The sequence below is a fragment of the Bubalus kerabau genome, chromosome 6 (assembly GCF_029407905.1).
Source record: "Bubalus kerabau isolate K-KA32 ecotype Philippines breed swamp buffalo chromosome 6, PCC_UOA_SB_1v2, whole genome shotgun sequence".
Classification (NCBI taxonomy): domain Eukaryota; kingdom Metazoa; phylum Chordata; class Mammalia; order Artiodactyla; family Bovidae; genus Bubalus; species Bubalus kerabau.
The window spans coordinates 8,419,039-8,445,955 of NC_073629.1; the positions used below are offsets into that span (position 1 = coordinate 8,419,039).

Here is a 26,917-nt window from a genome sequence, read left to right on the forward strand (position 1 = left end):
CAAGTAAAAGGTACCCTCCCTGGACCAGGAGGAAGGGAAACATTTATCAACAGAGATGGGGAATTTAGGCCCAAGAAGACCGTACAAACAACCTTGTTTATTCTTTACCATTTACTACCCATAGATAGTTCAAACTCCCTGCCTTGTCCATGTTTCACAAAATCATTGTTTCATTGTCTGAAAGGCATAAAAGTTTCCTGCTCTGTTTACTGTTTTTAGTCTCATCTGTTAGTGGGGCTCCTATTCACATATATGAATGTACAAAGTTAAATTTATTTTTCCCCTGTTAATGTGTCTTATGTCAATTTAATAATTACATTAGCTAAAGAACTTCGAGGGGAAGAAGGGGGAGTTCTTCTTCGCCTACAACATCTACCTGATTGGCTAAAATTAAAAAGATTGAAAATACCAAAATAAACTCAATTAAAACCAAAAAAGTGAAAACCAAAATTGTCTAACAGATCGAGTCACTGCTCTGCTCAAAATCCTTCAGTGACTTCCCATTGCCTTCAAGATGATGTTCAACCCTTCAAGATGACATCTAAAACCTTAAGGACAGCACAAAACTTCTGAAAATATACCTATTGTTACCAACTCTGCCTCTTTGTAATAATGTAGCATAGCAACAAGGAGCCATCTTGGACATAGATTACAAATACAAAGCCTCAGTAAATACAAAATTTCAATATCCAAAAAGATATAGTATTTAAAATTTTTTTAACTTAATTTACTGATTTATTTATTTTCTTTATTTTTGGCTGCTCTGGGTCTTCATTACTGAGTGTAGGCTTACTCTGCTGTGTGTGGGCTTAGTCTAGTTGCAACAAACGGGGGTTACTCTCTGGCTGTGGTACACAGATTTCTCATATAAATATAATTGCTTATATAGGCTCTTTTAAATTGGTTGCACTGGAACTTTTCATTAGGAATCTCAGATAGAACCTTTAAAAGGCCTCTCAAGGCTGGGAGAGCCATGACCATGGCTTGTCTTCAGATTCTGCCTGTGATATCTGTAGATTAGGTCAATTTGTGTCTTTTCCAGTTCCCCGGACTACCTAGATTCCTGCACATACCAAGTTAGTCTTTTCCCTTCACCTGATAAGTGTGCTCAGAACCCAAGAGTCTAGAGGAACCCAGACAGAAAGAAAAGAAAAATATTATAATTTTACCCACAAGTACAAATTACCAAATTGTTGTAAATCACAAGTAGCATGTGAATAAGGGTTTTCTATATCTGAAAAACAAAGAGTAGTAGCTCGTTTAATCCCATATAATTAATCTTTGTTCTAAATTCAGCTTTAGCAGCCTCTCTCCTGCCTTCCATCCCCTTCCAGGAGCTCCAATTACCGCGACAGCAGTCCAGGTATGATTGTGGCATAGCCCTGTGGTGTGGGATCCCTGGCGATCCAGCCTCCAGAGGAGTATTCCAAACCTCTATCCCAAAGAAGGCTGTCTGGAGAGAAACTTCAGAGCATCCACTCAAACTGAGGGGCCCCATGGGGCTGCCTGCCCACTAGTCGGTCCTGGAGGAGCCCCTAAGATTCCGTTGCCAATATTCAGCTTCTGTTTACTTGTGCCAAATAGAAACAGGGAGACGGAGTTTTGGGTGAAGTAAAAAGAATGGATTTTATTGCCTAGCCAGGCAAAGGAGGCCACAGGGGCTACTGCCCTTAAGACTGTGACCCACCCTGGAGAAGGTAGTAAGGTGTTTTATAGTGTTCAAGGAGCAGGGCGTGCTCAACTTGTAGACAATTCTCGGATTGGCATCGAGGTGATGTTTCAAGCATCATGAACCTTCTGATTTCAACCGGTTCTGGGGTCTGCAGTTTTCATCTGGAGGGGATCTGCTTCCTGTAAAAACAACTTAGGAATGTTCATCAGGGCTTTATCTATATCTTTCAGGGAACTGTGAGCTTGGTAATTCAGCTGTATGGCAGTTATAGTCAAAATTGTTACCCGTTCCTTACCCCAAGAACTAGCCTTTGTTTTTACATCTTCACATTTCCTAATCATGAACTCTTAAGTCAGCATTTTACTTCAAAAGCAAGGACATAGGGGCTTGTACATGGTTTTGCTATTACTGTAATTCCCACTCCAGTCCTATGCTCCACCACTACCACATTTCTTGCTGGTCCCCAAATTTGCCATGTTTTCACCTATGCTGTTTTCTGTCAACAGAGCCATTTTCCCAACTCACACTTACTGCTTAAGACCAAACTCCTTCTCCATAAAGACTTCCAAAAGTTGCACATAGCTAAACTCTAGTTTGCAAGAGTCACCTAAATGTTGCTGACTCCAGAGGTGGCCCTGCCTCCACAAAAATCTCTCTCATTCTTAAATTCCATGTGCCATATTTTGGGTCCCTTGACTTTGAAATCATGTTCTTGTTCCATTTTTTTCTTGGCTAACAAAAGAAGGCCGTTTGCTGCTCTCTACTGCCCTCTGTTGAAACAAAGGAGACAATGTGAGTTTCCTCTGCAGGACAAAAAGCCCAGTTTTCAAAAAAACTGCGGATCTAAGCAATTTAATATAAGAAGCAGCCAGTTAATGGGCTAGAGTAGTGAGAGTCAGGTTCAGGAGCAAGAAAAACCTGGGGGTGTCGTTTTCTAAGCCACTTGCTCCGCTCTTCTGCTTGAGTGACCCTTAACTTCAGACAGTGACGTCAAAATCTTGCTTTCATTCACTCTCACTCTGGCTTTAGACCCTTAGAGTGAGGGCACAATTTGAAGTGGCAGTAGAAAACTAGAAATTAGATCCCAACATCTAGGATCTGCTGAGACTGGCTGGGACCGGAGACCCTTTGCTAGAGTGCTGCAATGCTTGCAGTTAGAGCAACAAAATACAAAGAAACTGTATGGGGCAAGTTCTGGACATAAGTTACACCCAAAAACCCAGCAGCCACGTTTGAAGAGCCAGGAGCACAAGCAGGGGATCGAGAGCAAAAGCAGAGTACAGAGCATGCCCCCTGCACACAGCACCCACCTAAGGCTACGCCTCCTGCTGACCCCCTGGAAACACGCCTAACCTCACCCCATGTAACGAACAACCACCCCGACCCCACCCCCTCCACCCAACGCCCCCCACCCCCAGCCCACCCACCTCCACCCCTACCCCCCCACCCACCTCCACCCCTACCCCCCCACCCCCACCCCACCCCACCCATCTCCACCCCAGGGCGAGCAACCAAGGGAATCTGTTGTTTGTTCCTGCTTCCCCCATCTGCTGCAGGAGACCCAATAAAGCCTTGCCTGAATTTCTTGTCTGCCCTCTGCTGCTGCTACTGCTAAGTCACTTCAGTTGTGTCCGACTCTGTGCGACCCCATAGACGGCAGCCCACCAGGCTCCCCTGTCCCTGGGATTCTCCAGGCAAGAACACTGGAGTGGGTTGCCATTTCCTTCTCCAATGCATGAAAGTGAAAAGTGAAAGTGAAGTCGCTCAGTCATGTCCGACTCTTTGCGACCCCATGGACTGCAGCCTACCAGGCTCCTCCATCCATGGGATTTTCCAGGCAAGAGTACTGGAGTGGGGTGCCATTGTCTGGCCTCTAGTCAATTTCTATTGATTGGGGAAGGCCAAGAACCCTAGTGGTTATCACTGCTACTCAAATGGCTTAGAACCTCCCCCTCAGGCCTGCTTTGTCCTTTAGCTCTATCAAGTGCATGGTCCCCAGCAAGGGTAAAGATTCAGGATGGTAGCAACACTGTCTTAAGCCAAACATGCTAAGAATTGCTGGAAACTGCTCCTGGGGAGGGCTGAAGCTGCCCTGCTCAGTAGCAAATCAAAATTAGATAAGGACATTTGAAGAAGTATAAATGAGGTTCTAGGGCTTCCCTGATGACTTAGTAGGTAAAGAATTCACCTGCAATGCAGGAGACACAGGAGACATGGGTTCAATCCCTGGGTTGGGAAGATCCCCTAGATAAGGAAATGGCAACTACCCCAGTATTCTTTCCTGGAAAATCCCGTGGACAGAGGAGGTTCTAAATGAGGTTCTGAGTGATTCAAAATTATCATCTTGTCACTGGAAATAGGCCAGTGACAAAATGATAATTTTCATCTCATCGAGATGAGGCCCCAAGGCCTCAGTAAATAAAGGAAACACTTCTATGGCTTCCAGTTAATTTCCTAAAGCACAGTTCAGCTTGAGGCCATGTCTCTAGTTCTAACCCATACCTCTCCTTCCAGGTATCCAACGGATTCTGACCACTCCATCACTGTGTCCCACAGGCACCTCAAACTCAAAATATCCACACCCAAACTTATATCTCCCTACTCTAGTCCAGCTAAAATTCTTCTTATTTTCTACCTCAAGAAATAGCACCTCCCAAGCCAGATATCTTAGATATCATTGTGTTTCCTTACTCTCTTTCATAATCCACATCTAATTTTTCCAGTTCTCTTTGCTAAATATCCAAACCTCACTACCATTAACACTTACCTTGGTCCCAAGTCATCTTCATCTGCCATCATGACTACTGCAAGAGCCTAACTCATCTTTTTGCTCCCAGTCTTACTCCTTCCAACCTATTTATAAGCCACAACCAGAGTAATGTTCAGACACACTGAAAATCAAAGAAATGCAAATTAAAATAATAAGACCCCATTTCTTGTCTATTAATTGCCTAAGATTAAAAAAAAGAATGTGATTAAATGGATTCTCATAGATTTCTGAATGAAGTGTAAACTAAAACAATTGCTCTGAAAAAAATGTGGAACTACTATTAAAAGTTGAGAAATATGTATGTCTATGCCATCATAATTTCACTTCTGGGAAAATGGCCTTTGGAAAAATGCCAAAATATTTTTTAAACTGCCATTCTTTGTAGCACTATTGAAAATAATTAAAATCAGAAAGTCTGTGAGATGATGAATGTGTTAATTAACTAGAATGAGAAAATCCTTTCACTATATGTATATATAAAACAAGTCATCACAATGTGCACTTTAAATATCTTTTTTTTTGTATTACCTATGTCAATAAAGCTGAAAATTTTTTTTAAATATGAAGCAATCTAAAAATGTTGAATGTTTTGGAATCTGACTAGGTAAATCGCTCTGAGAGAAGTGTATGTATCAGTTAGGTGACTTTCCAGAGCAAGTACCAGAAAACCCTCAGATGGCTTAAACAACAAGTAATATTTTGCTATGTCATATATCAAGTTGTCTGAAGATAGGGTAGTTCCAGGATTAGTTAAACAATGGCTCAATAATGTCACCAGTCCCCTAAATGTTTCTCTTTACTATCATTAGCAGTTTAGCCACTTCCCTTATGGAGGCAAGACAGCTGCCGCAGCTCACAGAACCACACCCTAAACATCACCATGTTCAAAGCCTCACAGAGATTTTATTGCTTCTTGTGCTCCAGAATTGCCCCCCTAACCCCACAATCAGATTGCCCTTGAGGATTCATTGTCCAGAGCTGTATTACACATTCAGTTCTAAATAAATCACTGCTGCTGCTGCTGCTGCTGCTAAGTCACTTCAGTCATGTCCGACTCTGTGCGACCCCATAGACGGCAGCCCACCAGGTTCCCCCGTCCCTGGGATTCTCCAGGCAAGAACACTGGAGTGGGTTGGCATTTCCTTCTCCAATGCATGAAAGTGAAAAGTGAAAGTGAAGTCGCTCAGTCGTGTCCGACTCCTAGCGACCCCATGGACTGCAGCCCACCAGGCTCCTCCGTCCATGGGATTTTCCAGGCAAGAGTACTGGAGTGGGGTGCCATTGCCTTCTCCGAAATAAATCACTAGCGAGGAAATTGGTTCTCAAAGTGTGAATAGCAGTATTAGCATCATGTGGTTAGTCACTCTGTGTCTGATTCTGCAGCCCCATGGACTGTAGCCTGCCAGGTTCCTCTGTCCATGGAATTTTCCAGGCACCAATACTGGAGTGGGTTGCCATTTCCTAATCTGAGGATTAGCATCATAATCTGTTAGAAATGCAAATTCTGGAGCCCTATGAGAATCAGAAAATCTGAGAGTGGGGCTCACTAATTTGTGTTTTAACTAGATCTCCAGATGACTCTGATAGAGCTCAAATATGAGGTCCACTGACTTAGACTAAAGAGAAACCACCTCCCGGGGCTAGGAAAATGTCTAGTCTTTTCTCAAGTTCATGGACACCATGTGAAAGTTGCTTAGTCATGTCCAACTCTGCCACCCCATGGACTGTATGTAGCCTGCCAGGCTCCTCTGTCCATGGGATTTTCCAGGCAGGAATACTGGAGTGGGTAGCCATTCTCTTCTCCAGGGGATCTTTCCAATCCAGGGATCAAACCCAGATCTCCTGCATTTTAGGCAGAGTCTTACCACCATATATCTGAACCAAATCATGTTCTACCAGCAAGGAAGAAAGGGAGAAGAAACTTTGAGCTAGAGATAATCATGTTCTAATGATGATGAGTCTTCTAAGGATACAAGGAGTGACACGGTCTCTTCCTTTCCACATTCCTCAAAAATAAATATTTTTTAGTATGTTTTCTTCAGTTAAAAAATGTGAGGGAATTCCCTGGTGGTCCATTGATTAGGACTCTACACTTTCACTGCCGGGGCCCACCTTTGATCCCTGGTCAGGGAACTAAAATCCCACAAGTTTCATGGCATGGCCAAAAAAAGAAAAGGGGAAAATACTGAGTGATATGTGCATTTGCAGCCTATGCATATGTGAAAGTGTTGTAAGTAATTGTTGCAAAATAATTACGTAATGTAATACATAAACAATAGGAACAAAATAAGCAAAATATAAATACCTAAGGGTAGATGTGTGTTTACATGAATATGGATGTATAGGGAAAGTTCTGGAAGGACTACAAAATTCACAGTGGTTATTCCTAAGGAGGGGAATGAAACTGGAGGAGAAACGTATCACTGTCACTTTTACTTTATTTACTTCTTGCGGAGTCCTGCCCCAAGGCCGCAGGTGTAAGGGCCTTGTACTAAGGCCACAGAAGCAGAGCCCAAAACCAGGTCATCTCCGAAACTCACTGAGCCCCTGTGTAACTCACCGTTGCTAAAAGCCCCCCAATCATCAGCAGCCAGCTTCTCACCCCAAATTAGGCAAAAATTTCCACCCTGGTAGTTACCCAATAGCGCCATAACCAACCACATAATGCTAGCCTTCACGCAGGAATTTTCTTTGTCTTCAGGCTATAAAAATCGGCTGCTGCTGCTAAGTCGCTTCAGTCGTGTCCGACTCTGTGCGACCGCATAGACGGCAGCCCACCAGGCTCCGCCGTCCCTGGGATTCTTCAGGCGAGAACACTGGAGTGGGTTGCCATTTCCTTCTCCAATGCATGAAAGTGAAAAAATACAGTGAAGTCACTCAGTCGTGTCCGACTCCTAGTGACCCCATGGACTGCAGCCCACCAGGCCCTTCCATCCATGGGATTTTCCAGGCAAGAGTACTGGAGTGGGGTGCCATTGCCTTCTCCGTAAAAATCGGCTACTAACCCACAGAAAGCGTTGGCTCTCCCTGACCTGTTAGGAGGCATCTGTTTCCTGTGCTCCCAGTGCCCACGTTATCTCTGCTCTTTGTTCTTAAAACCTCACTCCTCTCTGCCATATTCCGTGTCTGGAAGTTCTTTTCCAAGCCTCATGCGGACTGCCTCGACATTTCTGAATTGTTTCACTTACTTATAGAAAGAATATATTCTAGATCACGTGTGTAGTTTCAAACAAGTAATTGTTTAAAATGTCAACACACAATATAGGCAAGAGAAGAAAGGACTGAAGTTCTAGGAATGATTTTGAGCTCTGCTCACATTTCCAAGGATGAAAAGATGGCAGTAAAGAAAAACCGTTTCAAAACTAAGCATTTTTGTTTTGGTTTTGGTTTTTTTTGGTGTCGCTTGACTGGCTTGCATGGAAGAGAAAGCATAAGTTCAGCTTTTAAAATTAACTGTTAAATCTTAGTGCTATTAATTTGATAGCTCCGCTAGAAAATTCCCTGGACTCCCAAAAAATAGCCTTATGGCCTTCATCAGAATTTTTAAAAGACAAAGTTAATCACTTTGGATACCAGAAAAGCTTTATCAAAAGCGCAAGCTCTTGTCCAACTCATCCAAAAAAATCCAGCAAGGGACACAAAACTCAAAGGAAAAACAAATACTGAGGTTGAGGAACAAAGAGAACCAAGAAGCAGTTTATTTAGGGCAGAAGCCAAAGTTACCCCTTCAGAGAATAGGGTGGGTGGCCTCCCAAGTGAGGGATGCCCGCAGAGTTTTTGATCCCACTTTTATGCTGTTTTTAGCCCTTTGAATGGGTGGGGGTCTTTTTGATTAAGGATGGACTATTCATTGAGGGGAAGGCTGAAGCATGGTCTGGATTGCACCAGGTTTCTTCAGTCCTGATCCTGAGCACGTATCTCCAGAAGCTACCACAAACACACTCTAAGAGTTTGTTGGTCAGCCGCTAGGTCATGTCCGACTCTTTGCTATTCCGTGGACTGCAGCATGCCAAGCTTCCCTGTCCTTCACTGCCTCCTGGAGTTTGCTCAAATCATTGAGTTAGCAATACCATCCAACCATCTCATCCTCTGTTGCCCGCTTCTTCTCCTGCCCTAACCTCTCCCAACATCAGTGTCTTTTCCAATAAATCGGTTCTTTGCATCAGGTGGCCAAAGTATTAGAGCTTCAGCTTCAGCATCAGTCCTTCCAATGAATATTCAGGGTTGTCTTCCCTTAAATCTTCTGTATTGGTCCAGGGCCACCACACGTGGATGCTCATACAAGGTCATCAGCAACCCGTGTGCTTTGATTGCCCATGCTCCTCAGTTTCCATGGTGAGAGTTTCTTCCTCAGATGTTACCAAGTTTCTGTTTTAAATGTCATTCCTCCCTGTGTCATGACCTCTTAAGTGCAAAACGAGGAAATGTCTTTGTTGTCTCCTTAATGCCCACACACAAGAAGGTTATCCTTAGGTTTGGCCCTGTATTTCTTGCCTCATTTTCTGCAAGGCTTAGAAAATTACACCTGGAAGCCAGCATTCAAAATGATAGGGCTTCCCTGGTGGCTCACACAGTATAGAATCTGCCTGCAATGCAGAAGACCTGGGTTGGAGTCCTGGTTTGGAAGATCCCCTGGAGAAGGGAAGTGGGTACTCCAGTATTCTTGCCTGGAGAGTTTCATGGTCAGAGGATCCTGGAGGGATACAGATCATGGGGTCTCACAGAGTCAGACAAGACTGAGTGACTAACACATATTCAAAATGGTGGAATGTTAAAAGGGAAAGAACTAGATATAATCTAGCTCAATTACATCATTTACAGATGAGCTTAGGAAAGAGAAGTGGCTTGACAGCTAGCCTCTGTCAAACCGAAACCAAAAGTTGGATTTCCTTCCTCTTCCACCATTATCTTTCCCATACCATATCATCAACTTAAAATTCTGCAGGCCTGGGGGGAGTCTAAGTATATTCTGATGTGAGATAACGAGGTAGGGTATGTATAAGTCACTCTAGCAGATAGCATCTATTTTCTGGTAAGTTCTTACATGTCAATAGGCTGTTATTTTAATAGCAATAGCTGAAGTTCAGGCTGTGGTTTAAGGTTACACCACAAATATAGTTTAGTTCCCTGTAGTTTTCTTCCCTTGTGTCTATCTCTTCCTATTTTGGGAGTAGTTTTCTCACCTTAACTTCCTTTGTGTGTTTCTATAAGCATATCTGTTTTCAGACCTCTGTGTCTGTGTCTTATTCTGTGTGCATTTTCCATCTGTGTTTGAGATTTAGTATCTGTGAAGTGGGGTATCATCATGAGTATTTTTTTACTTTCTGAGCATCTTTGTCTTTCTCAGTTTTCCCCCATTTTTTCTTTTTAATGAAAAAGCCTCCAGATGACTCTAGCCCTTAGCTGTTTGATTCTTCCCAGAGCACCCCTCAGATATTATGGAGCAGATATAAGCCATCCCTACCATGCTCTATTTGAATTCCTGACCCATATAACCCATGAGAACAATCAAATGTCTGTTGTTTTACTCCATGATTATTGTTTTAAATTTGAGTATGGTTTGTTACATAGCAATCGATAACCGGAGTTTCTGGGCTACATCAAAGACAACCAGGCCAGCCTACCGCTCACACTCCCTCTCACAACTGTATCTTGGATGACTTCACTGAATTTCTGCCTGTCTTCATTCTAGGATTTCCAGAATCCAATTGCGCTGCTTTAGAGGTGCTACAGGTGACATAATCTACCTGGACTCCTGCTCAGGACTGTCAGCAAGCTAGTCAGAGAGTACTTGACCTGAACACTACTGGAGAGAAGTTACCGAGACCAGGACTGGCCTAGCTACAAACCCATACCCCTCGACCTCTGCTGGGCCCTTCGCATTGCTTGGCAATCCTTTTACATGTAAACTCCTGTTCAGCTCCTTCTGTTCACCATAAGGACCACCCTGGTGGCTCAGACGGTAAAGCGTCTGTCTACAATGTGGGAGACCCAGGTTCGATCCAATCCACTCCAGTACTATTGCCTAGAAAATCCCATGGACAGAGGAGCCTGGTAGGCTACAGTCTATGGGGTCGCAAAGAGTTGGACACAACTGAGCAACTTCACTTCACTTCACTAAACTTTCTCTGGCACCCTTAAGCCCTCCTACTATCACCTTCGCCCCCTCTTTCTCAACAGCTGACTGCCTCCTTACCCAAGAAAATCAAGGCAATCAGGCATAAAGTACTTCACCTTTCTTACTCATAGTCTGAAAATAGATTTGCATATGACTTGTCTTGAGCACCGAAGAATTGATGCTTTTGAACTGTGGTGTTGGAGAAGACTCTTGAGAGTCCCTTGGACTGCAAGGAGATCCAACCAGTCCATCCTAAAGGAGATCAGTCCTGGGTGTTCATTGGAAGGACTGATGCTGAAGCTGAAACTCCAATCCTTTGGACACCTGATGTGAAGAACTGACTCATTTGAAAAGACCCTGATGCTGGGAAAGATGGAAGGCAGGAGGAGAAGGGGACGACGGAGGATGAGGTGGTCAGATGGCATCACCAACTCAACGGACATGAATTTGAGTGAACTCCGGGAATTGGTGATGGACAGGGAGGCCTGACGTTTTGCACTCCATGGAGTCACAGAGTCGGACATGACTGAGTGACTGAACTGAATGGAACTGATGACTCTTCCTCACCTCCTGCTCTTAGCTCAGAGGGAGAGGTGTTCCATACCTACCTCAGAACCGACTCTCCACCCATGCTCTATTCTCATGTCTTCAGGATCTGCGCTTGCTTCATCATATATTCCCTCTTTGTCATGCACCCAACTTCTCCCACTCTACTGACTTCTTCCCAAAGACCTGTAAGCAAGTCCAAGTCTTTTACTTAAAACAAAATGTCCCTTTCTTTCCTTGTCCCCCTTCTACTTATCATCTTCTAATTGTCCTTTCTTACTATGTCACTCAGGGCTCTCGATAGTAAGCCACAATATCAGAATCTGGATATATTCAGTGTCAAGAAAGGAACCTATTGGCGGGTAACTGGAGGCAGGTCAGCCAGTCCTACTGTTCTGGTGCCCGGGACCCAACTGCATCCCTCTCTTCTAAAGGTGTCTACCTTACACGTGACCAAGTCTTACTTATTCGAGATTTAGCATTCCAGGAAAGACAAACTTGCCAGGCCTAGCTCACATGCCTGCTCTTTGGCTTTCTGCATTAGTCAAATCAGGCTGCCATAGCAAAGTATCACAAACTGGGGAGCTTAAACCTCAGAAATTCGTTTTCTCACAGCTCTAGGGCTAGAAGTCAGAGATCGCGTGTTTTAAGGGTTGTTTCTTTTTTTTCTGTGATCTCTTTCTTTGGTGTGTAGATAGCCATTTTCTTGCGTGTTCACATGGTCTTCCCTCTGTGCATGGCTGTGTCCTATCTCCTCTTCTTATAACCATACCAGTCATCCTGGGTTATGGTCCCCCATAATGACTTCATTTTAAGGTAATGACCCTTTAAATACCCTATCTCAAAATACGGTCACAGTCTATAGAGTTACTGGGAGTTAGGACTTCAACATATAAATTTAAGGGAGACACAAGCCCAAGATGGGGAGAGGGGCGGAGGGGAGATCTATCTCCTTTGGCTTCTGCAATAAAAAGCAATCACCACTTTCTATTACTACTCACAGTGGGGGCTTCCCCAAGGAATACTGAGGTGCTGGTGAGAAGGGGAAGAGGAGTGGATCCAGTCATGTTTTCATAACACAGCACTTAAAAGGAGTAGTAACTCGTGGCCTTCCTTGATGGCTCAGTGGTAAAGAATCTGCCTGCCAATGCAGGAGAAACAGATTTGATCCCTGATTTGGGAAGATCCTACATGCTGCGGAGCAACTAAGCACATACGTGACAACTACTGGACCAGTGCTCTAGAGCCCGGGAGCAGCAACAGCTGAGCCCACAGGCCACAGCCACTGAAGCTCAGACGCCCCAGAGCCTGCGCTCCACAGCAGAAGAAGCCACTGCCAAGAGAAGCCCACTGGCCGCAACTAGAGAAGAGCGTGCACAGCGACAGAGACCCAGCACAGCCAGAAATAGATAAATAAATAAATACTAAATAAAATTTTAAAAATTGAAACACTTTTTCATTTCTACCCAATCTTCAGCCAAAAGTTATCAAGCTCCTATCACCCAACCCCAGCCCCTGAAATTGCTCAGGCAAAGGTTGTAAATAGTTCTTGGATTGCCACACTGAAAGAACTTTCTCTTAAACTTTTCTACAGCATTTTATACTGTTGAATTCTCTCTCCTACAAGATCCATTCTCCCTGGGCTGTCTTGCTGCGCTCTCTCCGTTAGCCCCTCCTACCCAATTTCCTTTGTCAGCTATTCTTCCTTTTCACACCCTGTCAAAGTTGCTGAGTGTCAAGTTTCCGTCACTGGCCCTCTCTTTAGCCCCTTCCCACCTCTCCCCTTGCTTCCCCTTTTCCTCACTGTTCCCCTTTCTTTCTCAATCAATACTCTTATAAACAAAGAGATTTTTATACTTTATCTTAACCTATGCTCTCTAGATGGGCTTCACATGGAGGTTCTTAAATTATAGGGAAAATGGTATATATATGTGCACTTTTTCTTAGGAGAGGGCCTAGAGCTTTTATCAAAAGTTTAAAACATCAACCATGTTGATGCCTCCTAAATCTCTTGTCCAGACCCTTCTGAGTTCCAGAGTCATATATCCAACTGCCTACTTGACATCTTCACCTAAAATCACCACCAATCTCCAACTCAGTGTCAAAAGCTGAGATCATTTTCTCTCTCTCTCTCAAAGCCTGCTCTCCTTCCTCTATTTCTTATGCCCAAGAAATGTGTTGCCATCCTCCTGATAACCCAAATCAGAAAGCTGAGCATCACCTAGCCCCTCCTTCGAAACCACTCTTCATTGCCGTTCATTCATCCAAATGCTGTCCATTCCACCTTCTTAACATCTCTCCTAAAAGCTTCCATTGCATTTTCACTTCTTTAACAGAGAATCTCCCTCAACTCAGCTGTTAAAATAACTTCCCAAGTTTTTCCTCCATTTTCAATCTCTTTCCCCTCCAACCTATTCCGTGGACTATGTTATTCCCCAGCTTAAAACTTTGAAGATCAGTTTTATGTTTTGTAAAAACTACCATGATAACAGTTCAAGAAAATCCAAAATTTTCACCATGGTACACAAAGTCTTTTATGATCACCTAATAAACATTAATTGAGTGCTTCCTCGAGGGTTTCCCTGGTGACTCAACTAGTAAAGAGCCTGGAGAGTCAAGAGATATGGGTTCAATCCCTGAGTCAGGAAGATCCCCTGGAGAAGGAAATGGCAAGCCACTCCAGTGTTCTTCCCTGGGAAATCTCATGGACAGAGGAGCCTGGAAGGCTACAGTCCATGGGGCACAAAAAGTCGGATACAACCAAGCACTCACACACACACATGGCTTATTTGGGGGCTTCCCTAGTGGCTCAGACAGTAAAGAAGCTGCCTGCAATGCAAGAGACTCAAGAGATGTGAGTTCAATCCCTGGGTCAGGAAGATCCCCTGGTGAAGGAAATGGAAACCCACTCCAGTATTCTTGCCTGGGAAACCCCATGGGACAGAGGAGCCTGGGGGGTTACAGCAAATGGGTTGCAAAGAGCTGGACATGACTGCGCAACCAAGCAGGAGTCTACTCAAGGCACTGTATTGTATGCTGGGAATACAACGATGAACAAGAGGAACAGATTCCCTGCCCTCAAAGACCTTACAGTCCACAAATGTGATGAGTACTACAAAGGAGGAGCACAGGCCACTGCAGGATTGCAGGGGATGTGAGCGTCACAACTTAAGTCAGGAAACGAGAGCCGGCCTCAGCCTCTTGTGTTCCACTTCCAGTTGTCATCAATAGGTGTGTATCTAGATATGGAACCAACAACTTTGAATGCATTATTTCATTTAAACTTCACAACAACTCCTTAGGGTTGGTGCCATTTTTGCTAGCCCCATTTAAGAGATATGGAAACTGAGGCCTAGCAAGTTAAAGTAGTAGAATTGGAATTCCATCCCACACTCATCTGAAACGCAGCCCTCTTAGACCTTTAAAAGCTTGTGCTTCTCTTTTGTCGTATTCACGAATCCTCTGGAGCTATCCTCAGCTCTGTAAACATGCCCACCTATTTCTCTTACGGTCTTGGCTCATGATGCTGCTATTGCCTGAAATGCCCGTTTCCCTCAAAAGCCTTCCTGCTGAACACGAGATCATCTTCTGTGATCCAGTAAAGGTGTTCTCTCTTCCATGTGGACTCCTCCCCTAGAATTAGCCACTGCCTTCTCTGTGGATACACAGAATTTCACAAACCTTTTCTAAGTTCCTGAAGCACTTCAGATGCTTATGTGGGTAGTCTTCCGCTGCCATGATCATTCACTCAGTCGTGTCTGACTCTTTTGCAACCCCATTGTCTACAGCCTGCCAGGCTCCTCTGTCCATGGAGTTTTCCAAGCCAGCTGCTGCTGCTGCTGCTAAGTCACTTCAGTCGTGTGCGACTCTGTGCGACCCCATAGACGGCAGCCCACCAGGCTCCCCCGTCCCTGGGATTCTCCAGGCAAGAACACTGGAGTGGGTTGCCATTTCCTTCTCCAAAGCATGAAAGTGAAAAGTGAAAGGGAAGTCACTCAGTCGTGTCCGACTCTTAGCATCCCCATGGACTGAGGCCCACCAGGCTCCTCTGTCCATGGGATTTTTCCAGGCCAAGAGTACTGGAGTGGGGCGCCATTGCCTTCTCTGTTCCAAGCCAGAAGAAACTATAAATCCCAGGGGTGATAATCGAGGACCTCTGTAATCTCAGAACCTTGTGCTGTGGCTGCCATTTCAACATGAAGGAAGAGAAGAAGGGAAGGAGTAAAGAAAAAGATGAGGGAGAAAAGAAAAAGCAAGCACAAACACTCCAGTATAAAATAATGCCAAGACCATCTGTTCTTCTTTTTAAAAATTTGCATTTACTGTAAGGTCAGTCCTTACCAGCCCAACCACAGTCGGTTAGAGGGCTGTTCAAGAAAACCTGCAGAATGGCTCCCACTCTTTTGCGGTCCTCCTGTGTTCCCCTCCTCTCCTTCCAGTCTAGCCCATGCTCTTGACAGCTGACAGTTCCTCCCTCCAACTGAAGGCCACAGACAGAACATGAGGCAAGAAGAAAATTAAACCTCAAAGGAGGAAAATAAAGTGAACACGTGGCATCACGTATGTGGCAGAAAGCTGCTTCAGGGAACAAAGAACAACAGAGAGCATTGAGAGGTACCCACCTTTCACCCTGAAGCCACAGAAAACCCAGAAGACACTCGATTTTAGGCTTCCCAGATAAGCCACCACAGTGCTACAGCATGGAGCCTGAAGATTTCAAATACAAGTCTGGATTTTGGAAGATACAAATAAATCACCCGAGAGGAGCACTAGAATGGCTGCTTCATTCCTTTCCGCCATTCATCCTAATCAGACACTTAATCCAAGGGCCTGTGGGGGAGGGGCTGCTGTAGGAGCATGTTGGGAGCAGGGAAGACGATAATGGGAGAGGACAGATTAACTCTACTCCAGAGAAATGAAAACGTGTAGAGCAGTTTTTATATCACTCCGGAGTGGAAAGGAAGTGTCCAAAGCAGTGGTCACTTGTGCCAGCCTCTGATTCCATGCTGCTGCTGCTGCTGCTAAGTCGCTTCAGTCGTGTCCAACTCTGTGCGACCCCATAGACGGCAAGCCCACCAGGCTCCCCCGTCCCTGGGATTCTCCAGGCAAAAACACTGGAGTGGGTTGCTATTTCCTTCTCCAATGCATGAAAGTGAAAAGTGAAAGTGAAGTCGCTCAGTCGTGTCCGACTCTTAGCGACCCCATGGACTGCAGCCCACCAGGCTCCTCCATCCATGGGATTTTCCAGGCAAGAGTACTGGAGTGGGGTGCCATTGCCTTCTCCGGATTCTATGCTACTCCTGCCAAACATCACCGGCCCACTTCTGTCTGCTGCTCACTTCCTGGGCTTTTCCAAGCAAGGCCTGTCCTAGATGTCCAGAAGCCTGCTGGGGGCCTGAAATGGCCAAGCAGAGCCATTGATTTTCTGTCTAGGAACTAGACTGATGTGAGAGCAAACAGTGCAGGGGTGAGGGTGGGGGGGGTGTGGTTGTGTGTATTTTGGCAGAGTGATGTCAAGAAAGGAGGAGAAGAGATTAACAACTTTACCACTTCCTAACCACTGCACCTCCACCTTTTCCGGTAAGGAACTTCACAGGGCCCTGAGGGGCCTGAGCTAATCTGAGCTACTGTGGCCCATCACAGCCCTAGGAACACTGGGAGAAGTATCACCCTAGTTCTCACCTCACCCGCTTCCTTTCCTGCCTTTCCACCTTCTCTTCATTCCTTCCAACTTTTTGGAGGTATCTCCTCCTCCCAGAGCCCATTTCTCCCACTGCCTGTTTCTTTTAATAGAGGATTCAAATCTCATGATCAAATTCCCACTAAGTTAGTAGCTCCTGCAGTTTACAGATCCCAGAGGTATACACATCTCCAATTTTAAAAGAAAATCTTACTGTAGATAATATCGGGGTGAAGGACACTTGTAATGATCTGAAGATTTAAATGACTGCTTCCTGTGGGTAGCTTCTGGTCGCTCAGACAGTAAAGCATCTGCCTGCAATGCAGGAGACCCAGCTTCAATCCCTGGGTCAGAAAGATCCCCTGGAGAAGGAAATGGCAACCCACTCCAGTATTCTTGCCTGGAGAATCCCATGGACGAAGAAACCTGGTAGGCTACAGTCCATGGGGTTGCAAAGAGTCGGACACAACTGAGTGACTTTACTTTCTCTTTTTATTTCTGTAGGCAGGCCCTGGCTGCTTGGGGATGGGTCTGGGCCAAGCAGGAGAGTGAGACGTTTTGAAATAGAACAAGAGACCCCCCCTAAGGAAGTGTTCTCTTTCTTGAGTCTCATTCCCAGGCTCCTATTGTCTCAAACGTGGCATTGGTGGGTCCTAATGCAAGAAGTGGGCTCATTCGTCTGCCATTTATATTCAGGAATTACATGAAGTTCCCAGAAATAGAAACTGGTGCGTAATAGATTAGGGGTGGGGAGAAAGGCTGTTTACTTCCTCTCTTCGAGTCAGCTAGGTCTCTTGAGGGTTCCTATCTGTGGTGACTTGCACACTCTAACACACAGCATGTGGCAACTGCTACCACCGGCAGCTCTGCTGCTTCTAGGTAAGTCAGACTCACTGGGCCTGGAGCAGAGGACAAGATGCCCTGGGCACAGCAGGCAAGGAATGAGAAGGAATCTCTTCTCAGGCAAGGAATGAGACCCTTAACCAAGGACAGACCCCTTCCTATGTCTATAGACCTTGGTTTAGCTCCTAGGACACAGCTTCAGGGGTTAGAGATACGGGAAATGGGCATAATCAGGAGGTGAAAGGAGAGGACATGAGGTCTCTGTCACTTCACTCCTCTAGGTCTCAGCTTCTCTGGCTATAAACTGACAAGTATGCACTGGGTAGCCCCTAAGGCCTGTCTCCCATTCTCACTTTCCAATGCTCCTCTCTCAGGCTTTTCATTTCTAGCCTTTCCAGAGAACTTGGGTGGAGATAGTTTCCATGGCTTGATTCAGAGATATTCAACCTGTGCCCTTAACTTTGGGGTTTGAACAGGGACAAAGGAGGAAGGGTATTGAAAACAGGGATTTGGGCAGACAACAGATTAGGAGGTACAGATGCTGGAAACCAGAAGGCAGGCAATGGGGGAGATACCCACCCTATTCATCTTTGTTTAAGATGTCTTTACTTGTTTGTTTATTTAACAGCTGTACTGGGCCTTCACTGTGGCGCTCAGGCTCTTCATTGCTTTGCACGGGCTGTCTCTAGTGGCGGAGCACAAGCCTCTTGTCGCGGTGGTCTCTCTTGTCGCGGTGGTCTCTCTTGTTGTGGAGCACAGGGTCTAGGGGGTTCGGGCTTCAGTAGTTGTGGCTCATGGGCTCTAGAACATGAGCTCTGGTTGCTCTGCAGTGTGTGGGATCTTACTTCTGGCGCCAGGGATTGAACCCGCGTCCCCTTTACTGGCAGGCGGATTCTTACCACCAGGGAAGTCCCCACTATCTTTATCCTGATTCTTGGGAACACTGGCCTCTGAGGGCAGAGGTGGGCAGGGGAGTTTAAATACCACACTCCAGTCACCCTGTTCTCTGCTGCTGATCAATATTTGTTTTATTCTTTTTTTCTTACAGTTTCAGCTGACACACAAACTGGTGAGTTTGCTTCATGGTCTTGGACTGATCAAGTGAGGCGTGTAAATATGTAATAGCTGCAGGGCACTGTTAGAACACTGAAGTGTTCTTTGCACAAGAAACTGTTGACATGGAGTTGATGGTGGTGGTGGTGGTGGTTTAGTCACTAAGTTTTGTCTGACTCGCAACCCCATGGACTATAGCCTTCCAGGCTCCTCTGTCCATGGGATTCTCCAGGCAAAATATTGGAGTGGATTGCCATTTCCTTCTCCAGAGGAACTTCCCGGCCCAGGGATTGAAACCAGGCCTCTTGCATTGCAGGCAGATTCTTGGCAGGGGCAATTCCCCCAATACAGTGGGCTTGGCCCTACCAAGGAAGAGGCTAAGTCTCTCCAAGTCAATATGCTCAGACTGAGTGCAATGCTGCTGCTGCTGCTGCTGCTGCTAAGTCACTTCAGTCGTGTGCGACTCTGTGCGACCCCATAGACAGCAGCCCACCAGGCTCCCCCGTCCCTGGGACTCTCCAGGCAAGAACACTGGAGTGGGTTGCCATTTCCTTCTCCAATGCATGAAAGTGAAAAGTGAAAGTAAAGTTGCTCAGTTGCGTCCAACTCTTAGCGACCCCATGGACTGAGGCCCACCAGGCTCCTCCATCCATGGGATTTTCCAGGCAAGAGTACTGGAGTGGGTTGCCATTGCCTTCTATGGACTGAGTGCAATACTAAGGCTGAAATGCCAACTCTCAGTTTGCAATGGGTTTTGAGCCTCCTTGGAAATACCAGTATAGAGCCTGCTCACTTCTCTGCCCTTATCTACATTCTCTTAACACTTCAGCAGATCTCTCAAAGGCTGTGGTACTCCTAGACCCTCGGTGGAACCAGGTGCTCACGAATGACCGTGTGACTCTGAAGTGCCAGGGAGACTACCCTGTTGAAGACAATTCCACAAAGTGGTGGCACAATGGGACTCTCATCTCAAGCCAGACCCCCAGCTACTTCATCGCAGATGTCAAGGTTAAGGACAGTGGCGAGTACAAGTGTCAGACAGGCCTCTCCGCACTCAGTGACCCGGTGAAGCTAGAAGTCCACGTAGGTGAGTAGGAGAAGGGGAAAAGGGAACTGACGAATAAAGGATAAAAAAAAGAGGCCCTGAAAAAAAATAATGTTCCTGGGGGTTAAAACTAGGATGAGATGATCTGTAGTCTATTGAATTACATCAGTATTGTAGTCCTAGCTACAAGTAGGCCTTAGATAAAATGTCAAAGCCTGGCATACACTAGGGACAGGGCTGCTGGACTGCACAATTCCAAGAATCTACATTCACATAAAATATGAAAATATACAGCATGAATGGTGTCATCTGAAGGTCAGGGCATGACATCAATGTTCTATAACAGTTATTGAATAAATTAATGAATCCACTTTAGGACCTCAATCTCCTCATTCTCAGACACAATCTCCATATTCTCTAAGCTACCCCACAAGCCACCCCTAATCTAGCATCATATCTATCTCCTCTTCCCATCAACGCTACACTCAAATATACACTTCAGCCTAAATTTGGCAATGTGAAATCTCTCCTAATAGAGATAGATACACGTTCAGCCTGCACATTCATCATGGAACGAAAGTCTTTGTGTCTTAACAAAATCCAGGCATTGGATGCAAGGAGAAGTATGTTGAGGCAGAGATCTCTCCTGGTGTCCCTGAAATCACACCACATAGCCTGGTACCTGCTGTGTCTTGTAAGCTTCACTCTATTTGCATGACTGCCCCATCTGCATAATGTATGTGAGTGGAACAAGCCTGGAGGGAAAGGCGGGTTTAATGAAGGAGGACCTGCAACAAAATTCCACGGACCTGGGTCTCTGAAGCTGATTTTCTGGGCTCCTACACCTGGCTGTGTTACTTAGTTGACTTAGTTCTCAATCTAGCTAGGTGAGAGATGGCCATGCCTGTGTGCCAAGTTGCTTCAGTCATATCCGACTCTTTGTGACCCTATGGACTGTAGCCTGCCACGCTCCTCTGTCCATGGGATTCTCCAGGCAAGAATACTGGAGTGGATGGCCATGTCCTCCTCCAGGGGATCTTCCCAACCCAGGGATCTAAGCCACATCTCTTACGTCTCCTGCTTTGGCAGGCAGGTTCTTTACCACTAGCACCACCTGGGAACCCCAAGAGATGGCCACCTGTGACCAAATAAAATGGGGAATTACCAACAGGAAGCAAGAGAAACCTCAAGTCTGGGAATTGTTAGTTTGTCTTAAACTTGGCTCTAGAAACTGACTTTAGAAGTCTAATTAGTGTGAACAGTTTTAAACTCTGAACAAGAGCATTAAGTTCACCAGGCAAACTCCTGATCATTCTTTTGGACCCACTTCACTTATCTTCTTCTCTGAGAAGCTTTGCTTACTTTCTTCAGGCCGAATTTCTTTGCTCCATTCTCTTTGGTCATGCAGTCCTTTGTTCTTAGCCTGTTGTAGCACTTATCACCTGGTATTATAATTATTTCTGAGTATATGTGTTTCTACGCCTAGACCACAGGTTCTTTGATGTGTCTCAGTCATCTGGGTGTCCCCAATCTGCATGACATGACATAGTAAGTTCTCAATAAGATATTTGTTTAACTAATGTATATATGAACATTCACTGAGTCCATGACACCCTGAATGGAATAAGAACGTTCTCCCCTCAAAGAAACCAAACTATATGTGTGTGTGTGTGCGCGTGCGTGTATGTACAACATAAGTTATGTATATATATGTGTGTATGTATATATATATATGATTACATATGTAACCACTGTTAATATTTTAGCACATGTTCTTTCTTTTTTTATGAGCATACATATGTTTTATATTCTTTTTAACTTAACATTCTCTGATAAATGTTTTCTCATGTCATTTTAAAATTTCTCTGCAGTATCATTTTAAATTATTCAGGCCAACTTCCTCACCAACTTCAAGTTCTCTGTGTGTGTGAAGTCCGGTTACTTGGCAAGGCGGTTGTGAAAGAGTTGTTTTGATGATTAACTGTTTCCGTCTTGAAGGCTGTGCTCTGTAATGAAATGGTCTTGCTAAGACACTGTGGCCCCTGAAATTAGCAGTTACCATCAGCACTACCAAGCATGCTTTTCTTTCCTCTCCCTGACTTTTACAAGGAGTTCTCCTTCACAATTTCTGTAGCCACTCCTACGGATACTCAGTAACCTTCTTCCTGACTGATTGCAACAGTCTTCCAACATTCCTAAAACCATCTATTCCTTCTGAAGTCTGCCTTTCCTTATATTCTAATATGATTCTTACTCTTTGATCTAGAATTTACAATGGCCCCTTATCACCTTCCATAGCAAATCCAAGTGTGGACTTTAAGGATGCTGCAGCTTGCTTCTCACCTGCCTCATCACTTAGTCCCTCTGCTCTCACTTTATGCTTTGATCATGTATGTGTCTGTCCCTCTCTCCCATTAGACAAAAGTTCTTGGAGTGACTTGAGTTCTCATCCAGAGTCCAGTTGTCTTTTTCCCAAAGAAAGTTATATAAGGACGGCACCGCCCTGTCTGGAGTTCCATTGTCCCCCAGGACCTGGGTGGTGAGCATTCTCTTCAGAAGAGCCTTGTGCGGGATGCTGAGGCCTCCTGGGCCTGTGTTCTCTTTGTGTTCTGCAGGCTGGCTCTTGCTCCAGGCCTCTCGATGGGTGGTAAAACTGGGAGAGCCCATTAAGCTGAAGTGCCACAGCTGGAAGAAAACTCCTGTAGCAAAGGTCCAGTATTTCCAGAATGGCAGAGGCAAGAAGTATTCTCATGAGAATTCTGACTTCTACATTCCAGAAGCAAAACTTGAACACAGTGGTTCCTACTTCTGCAGGGGCATTATCGGGTCTAAAAACGAGTCTTCAGAGTCTGTGCAGATCACTGTTCAAGGTAAGACATGTGCGGCACTAAAGGGTCCAGAGACCCCTGTGCTGGGAATCTTGCATTCACACTGGGGAGATGAGTTGGGAGGAAATTGCTGACAATTCCACAGACTTCTTTACGAGTGTCATTCACTCTGCAACATGACAGCAGGTGCAAAGGCCACATTTCCTCCCTCATAAATATGCCTGTCCTAACTTACCTCATTCAAACCATATCCACACTCTTGTGTGTCTCTATCGTGCTGGCCCTTTTTTTGCCTGCTCCTGCTCCCCTTTCTCTTCCAAGTCTCAAGTCTTAGCCAAGAGTCAAGCTGGCAGTAACCCCTCACTTTCTCACAGAAAGACCCAGAACCTGTGTTCTGGCTCTGCTGCTGATTAACCATATGACTGTGGCCAGTTAGTCTCTTGAACTCAATTTCCACTTTTGTAACAAAGACAAGCTGACATTTATTGGGCATTTTTCAGTGTGCTGGACACTGTGCTGAATGCTTCATTACATGCACTTAATCTGAACACCTAAGAATTAATGCTTTTCAGCTGAGGTGTTGGAAAAGACTCTTGAGAGCCCCTTGGACAGCAAGGACAGTCAATCCTAAAGGAAATCAGTCCTGAATATTCATTGAAAGGAGTAATGCTGAAGCTGAAACTCCAATCCTTTGGCCACCTGATGCGAAGAACTGACTCATTGGAAAAGACCCTGATGCTGGCAAAGATTGAAGCAGAAGAAGAAGGGACGACAGAGGATGAGATGATTGGATGGCATCACCGACTCAAGGCACATGAGTTTGAGCAAGCTCTGGGAGTTGGTGATGGACAGGGAAGCCTGGCGTGTTGTAGTCCATGGGGTCGCAAAGAGTCAGACATGACTGAGCGACTGAATTGAACTGATATTGAATTCCACTTTCCAAATAATTTAGAAAACATCTCCAGTTTCTGTAACACCATCCTCCAGGGTCAGAGATGCCCTGCCATGGTGCTCCTGGACTTCCTAATCTCCCAAAACTTCCACCTGGAATCAGACTGAGATAAAAACCCTGATACTGGGAAAGATTGAGGGCAGGAAGAGAAGGGGGCGACAGAGGATGAGATGATTGGATAGTATCATTGACTAAACGGACATAAGCTTGAGCAAACTCTGAGAGATAGTGGAGGACAGTTAAGCCTGGCATGCTGCAGTCCATGGGGTCACCAAGATTCGACACAACTGAGTGACTGAACAACAATACACTATAAGCAATTTACATGTAATAATACAGCAATATAGACACACATCTGAGATTCTAACAAAACAATGCCATAGTTTGTATAAAAAATAACTTTATCACAATTTAAATTGAAAGTAAATACTCTCAAATAGCTAGGAAAAGAGAGAGCAAATAATAAGGAAAATGGGGACAAATTGCAAACAATTAGTAAATCTAGGTAAAGAATATCTGAGAGTTATTTGTACTTTACTGACATCCATTTTTTAAGTTCAAAATTATATCAAAATTAAGATTTTTTAAATTGAGACTAAAAATCCACTCTAATCTTACTACCTTATAGGCAACAGCAAGGAATGACTTTAAAACAATCTTAATGACTAAGAGGTTGAGAACCAACAAATTCTACCCCTTTCCATTTTGGGTTCTTAGTTACTGAGCCTTGATAAAGAAATATTTTCTGACGATAAGTAGGATAAGTAGTAGATTTCAATGGCTTACTTTGTGTGTGTGTGTGTGTGTGTGTGTGTGTGTGTTGGGTTTTTTTTTTTTTTTTCATTTTCTTGAGTCGGGTGAATACAATGAGTATAGTTTGGAGACACAAGAGAAAGTTACTGAATTAAAAAACAGTGTTCTCACAACAACTTAAAGTTTGATATCTCTTATTGCTGTTGTACAGTCGCTAAGTCATGTCCGACTTTTTGCAGCCCCATACACAGCATGCCAGGCTTCCCTGTCCTTACCTAACTCCCAAGTTTGCTCAAACTCATGTCTATTGAGTTAGACATCTCATCCTCTGTCACCTCCTTCTCCTCCTGCCCTCAATCTTTCCCAGCATCAGGGTCTTTTCTAATGAGTCAGCTCTTCGCATCAGGTGGCCAAAGTATTGGAGCTTCAGCTTCAGCATCAGTCCTTCCAATGAATATTCAGGGTTGATGATCTCACGCAAAACCCAGCTACAAGTACCTCCATCAAACATGAAAACACTATTGCTCAAGAAGCACTAGAATCCAAAACTGGTAGGAGGAAGCTGTGGCTTTCTTCCAGACTCCCCCACATTCAATAGAATCTGTTTCTTAGCAGGTGTCAGAAAGACTTCACATTGATGACCTCACTGCTTATGCCAATTTTCTGCCTTAACAAATGTCATTTTTTCTCATCTCTCTGCTCAGATCTAGAAACTTTACAAACCGTCTCGTCATTCTTTCTACCTTGGCACCAAATCACTTTCTGTGTGGTGATGGGAATCCTGTTTGCAGTGGACACGGGACTGTATTTTTCTGTACGGAGACACCTTCGAAGCTCAGAGGAATGGAGGGATGGCAAAGTCACATGGAGCAAGGGCCCTTAGGACAAATGGAGGTAATGAAAGCAGCATCCCCATCCCATGGGGGTGATAAAAGCAGCATCTATGAACCTCTTCCTAATTTCACAGCCTTATCATCTCCCAACAGGCATCTGTGGGAGCAGCAGGAAAATTACACTTCAGACTCTAGGGATCTGAGGATCCTTCACCCAACTCTGTTTCTTCTAGTCTCCTATGGAAAGAAAGTGCCAACAGTGAAGGACCAGTAAATATCTGCATCACCAGAAATAGAAGTCACAGAGCTACATGGCTGCTTTCTCTATTCCAACCATTCTGTCCCAAAAGAACAACAATACAGACTCTCAAAGATCACCCCTGATGTATGAATAAAATAAATGATGTATGCTAAAATAAATGGATATGTAAATTAGAGAATTCGTGGTGGAGAGGCAGCTGGATGGTGGTCTACATCTGTTGCTGCATGCTGACTGCCTTCAAGGCACCCTGAAACTCCTTCTAGATAGTCTGTGGGTACGTGTGGGGGTCTAGGGAAGAGAGCACAACCAATGACGAGGGTGGCTGAGAAAGAGCAGGGTAGTCCAGAATAGACCAGACAAGACTGCCACCTGGCCTGTCTTCCTAGAACATGAACCATGGTGGAGGTAAAAGAAAATCACAGACGTGAAACAGGATTGAGTTTTCCAGGGGAGCCCCTGTCAAAAGTATACAGTGTGAGTCTGTGAGTATACAATGATAAACCCTCTCAACGTCATGAGTAGAAAATGATCCAGGAAGGGGGTTGGGGTTGGAGGATTTGCAAAAGAAAGCACAGAATAAACTCATTGGAACGAACATTGCTGTCCCAAATTAAGCCCACTGAACAAAGATATATCAGTGTCTAAACCGAGAAAGCATTACAAGAAAAAGTCAACCACAACTGCACAGGAAGGAGCTGGCAGGAGATGAGGATGCTTTTAGACTGAGAATTAGAGAGAAGGGGCATATAAAACCAGAATTTTCACTTCAATATCTAATTCAGCTTTATTCACATCACCCTTAAACAAATGTTGGATAACCACTATTAAATGTACTAAACTCTACTGAATTAAATCATGAAACTTTGAAATCCTTCAGCATGTCAATAATAATGGAGTAGAGGTGAAATCAATCATTTTTTCTGGAAGAAAGCTTTAGCTATCTCTCTTTGTGTTTTAGAAGCTTTAAACTAAACATTTCTTGATTCCGGTAAGGCATTTTTACAAGATTCTGCATGTTATTGTTAGATAGAAGATGGAAAAATCACGATAATAAAACATGAATGATAGAATCCTTTTGTCCTCCATTGCCTAAAGTCTTATCAGAGATTAGTTAATGAGAAACCCCTCTCCTCTCAGCAACCATCTCACCACAACTCATATGAATTAGTCAACTTGCTAATTCACCAGATCTTGTTGAAACAACTGGGCAAAGGGGAACTCTTATACGTGGTCTGGGATAGGAGGATGGATGGGAATTAGAGGTAGTTTTAGAGCATGGGGCAGGCAAGAAAAGGCAGAGCTAGGAAAGAAGTAGGTCAACTATGAGCTTTATGCCAAGCCAACAATTCAGGTTTGGTATAAGAATATTAGAAGTATAGGGATATTGGATTTGGACATGAGACAAGGGCATTTGGAAACGTTAAACATTCAACTCACATCTACTTAGTACTTAAGTGCCAATTAAAAAAAAAGTTTTGTTTTTTTTAATGGGTGGCTGAGGCCTGGCCCTAATTGCAGGCATGGGGGTTTAGTTGCCCTGGGGCTTGTGGGATCTTAGTTCC

General features: G+C 44.6%; 1 protein-coding gene and 1 long non-coding RNA gene across 3 annotated transcripts; one reads left to right on the forward strand and one right to left on the reverse strand.

The window, feature by feature from the left end:
- Positions 1-1,616: 1,616 nt before the first annotated feature.
- LOC129655921 (uncharacterized) lies at positions 1,617-15,864 on the reverse strand. The gene is made up of 3 exons (XR_008716140.1): positions 15,729-15,864; positions 4,440-4,525; positions 1,617-1,851 (listed from the first exon to the last, which is right to left on the reverse strand). It is a non-coding gene; the product is annotated as an uncharacterized LOC129655921 (long non-coding RNA).
- Positions 15,865-17,576: 1,712 nt separating this feature from the next.
- LOC129655922 (low affinity immunoglobulin gamma Fc region receptor III-A) lies at positions 17,577-26,411 on the forward strand. 2 transcript variants are annotated; one of them, XM_055586710.1, is made up of 6 exons: positions 17,577-17,665; positions 18,678-18,698; positions 19,512-19,769; positions 22,343-22,597; positions 24,965-25,154; positions 25,247-26,411. In XM_055586710.1, the coding sequence occupies exons 1-5, from the start codon at positions 17,626-17,628 to the stop codon at positions 25,141-25,143; spliced, it is 753 nt and encodes a 250-aa protein (XP_055442685.1). In that variant the 5' UTR covers positions 17,577-17,625; the 3' UTR covers positions 25,144-25,154; positions 25,247-26,411. The 2 variants fall into 2 exon arrangements, with proteins under 2 accessions (XP_055442685.1, XP_055442687.1); XM_055586712.1 differs by having other exon boundaries at positions 17,601-17,665; positions 19,515-19,769.
- Positions 26,412-26,917: the final 506 nt, after the last annotated feature.

Coding starts and splice junctions, on each gene's coding strand:
- LOC129655922 (XM_055586710.1), top strand. CDS start 17,626: ATGTGGCAACTGCTACCACCGGCAGCTCTGCTGCTTCTAG. Junction 18,699..19,511: donor TTCAGCTGACACACAAACTG/GTGAGTTTGCTT, acceptor TTAACACTTCAG/CAGATCTCTCAAAGGCTGTG. Junction 19,770..22,342: donor GAAGCTAGAAGTCCACGTAG/GTGAGTAGGAGA, acceptor TGTGTTCTGCAG/GCTGGCTCTTGCTCCAGGCC.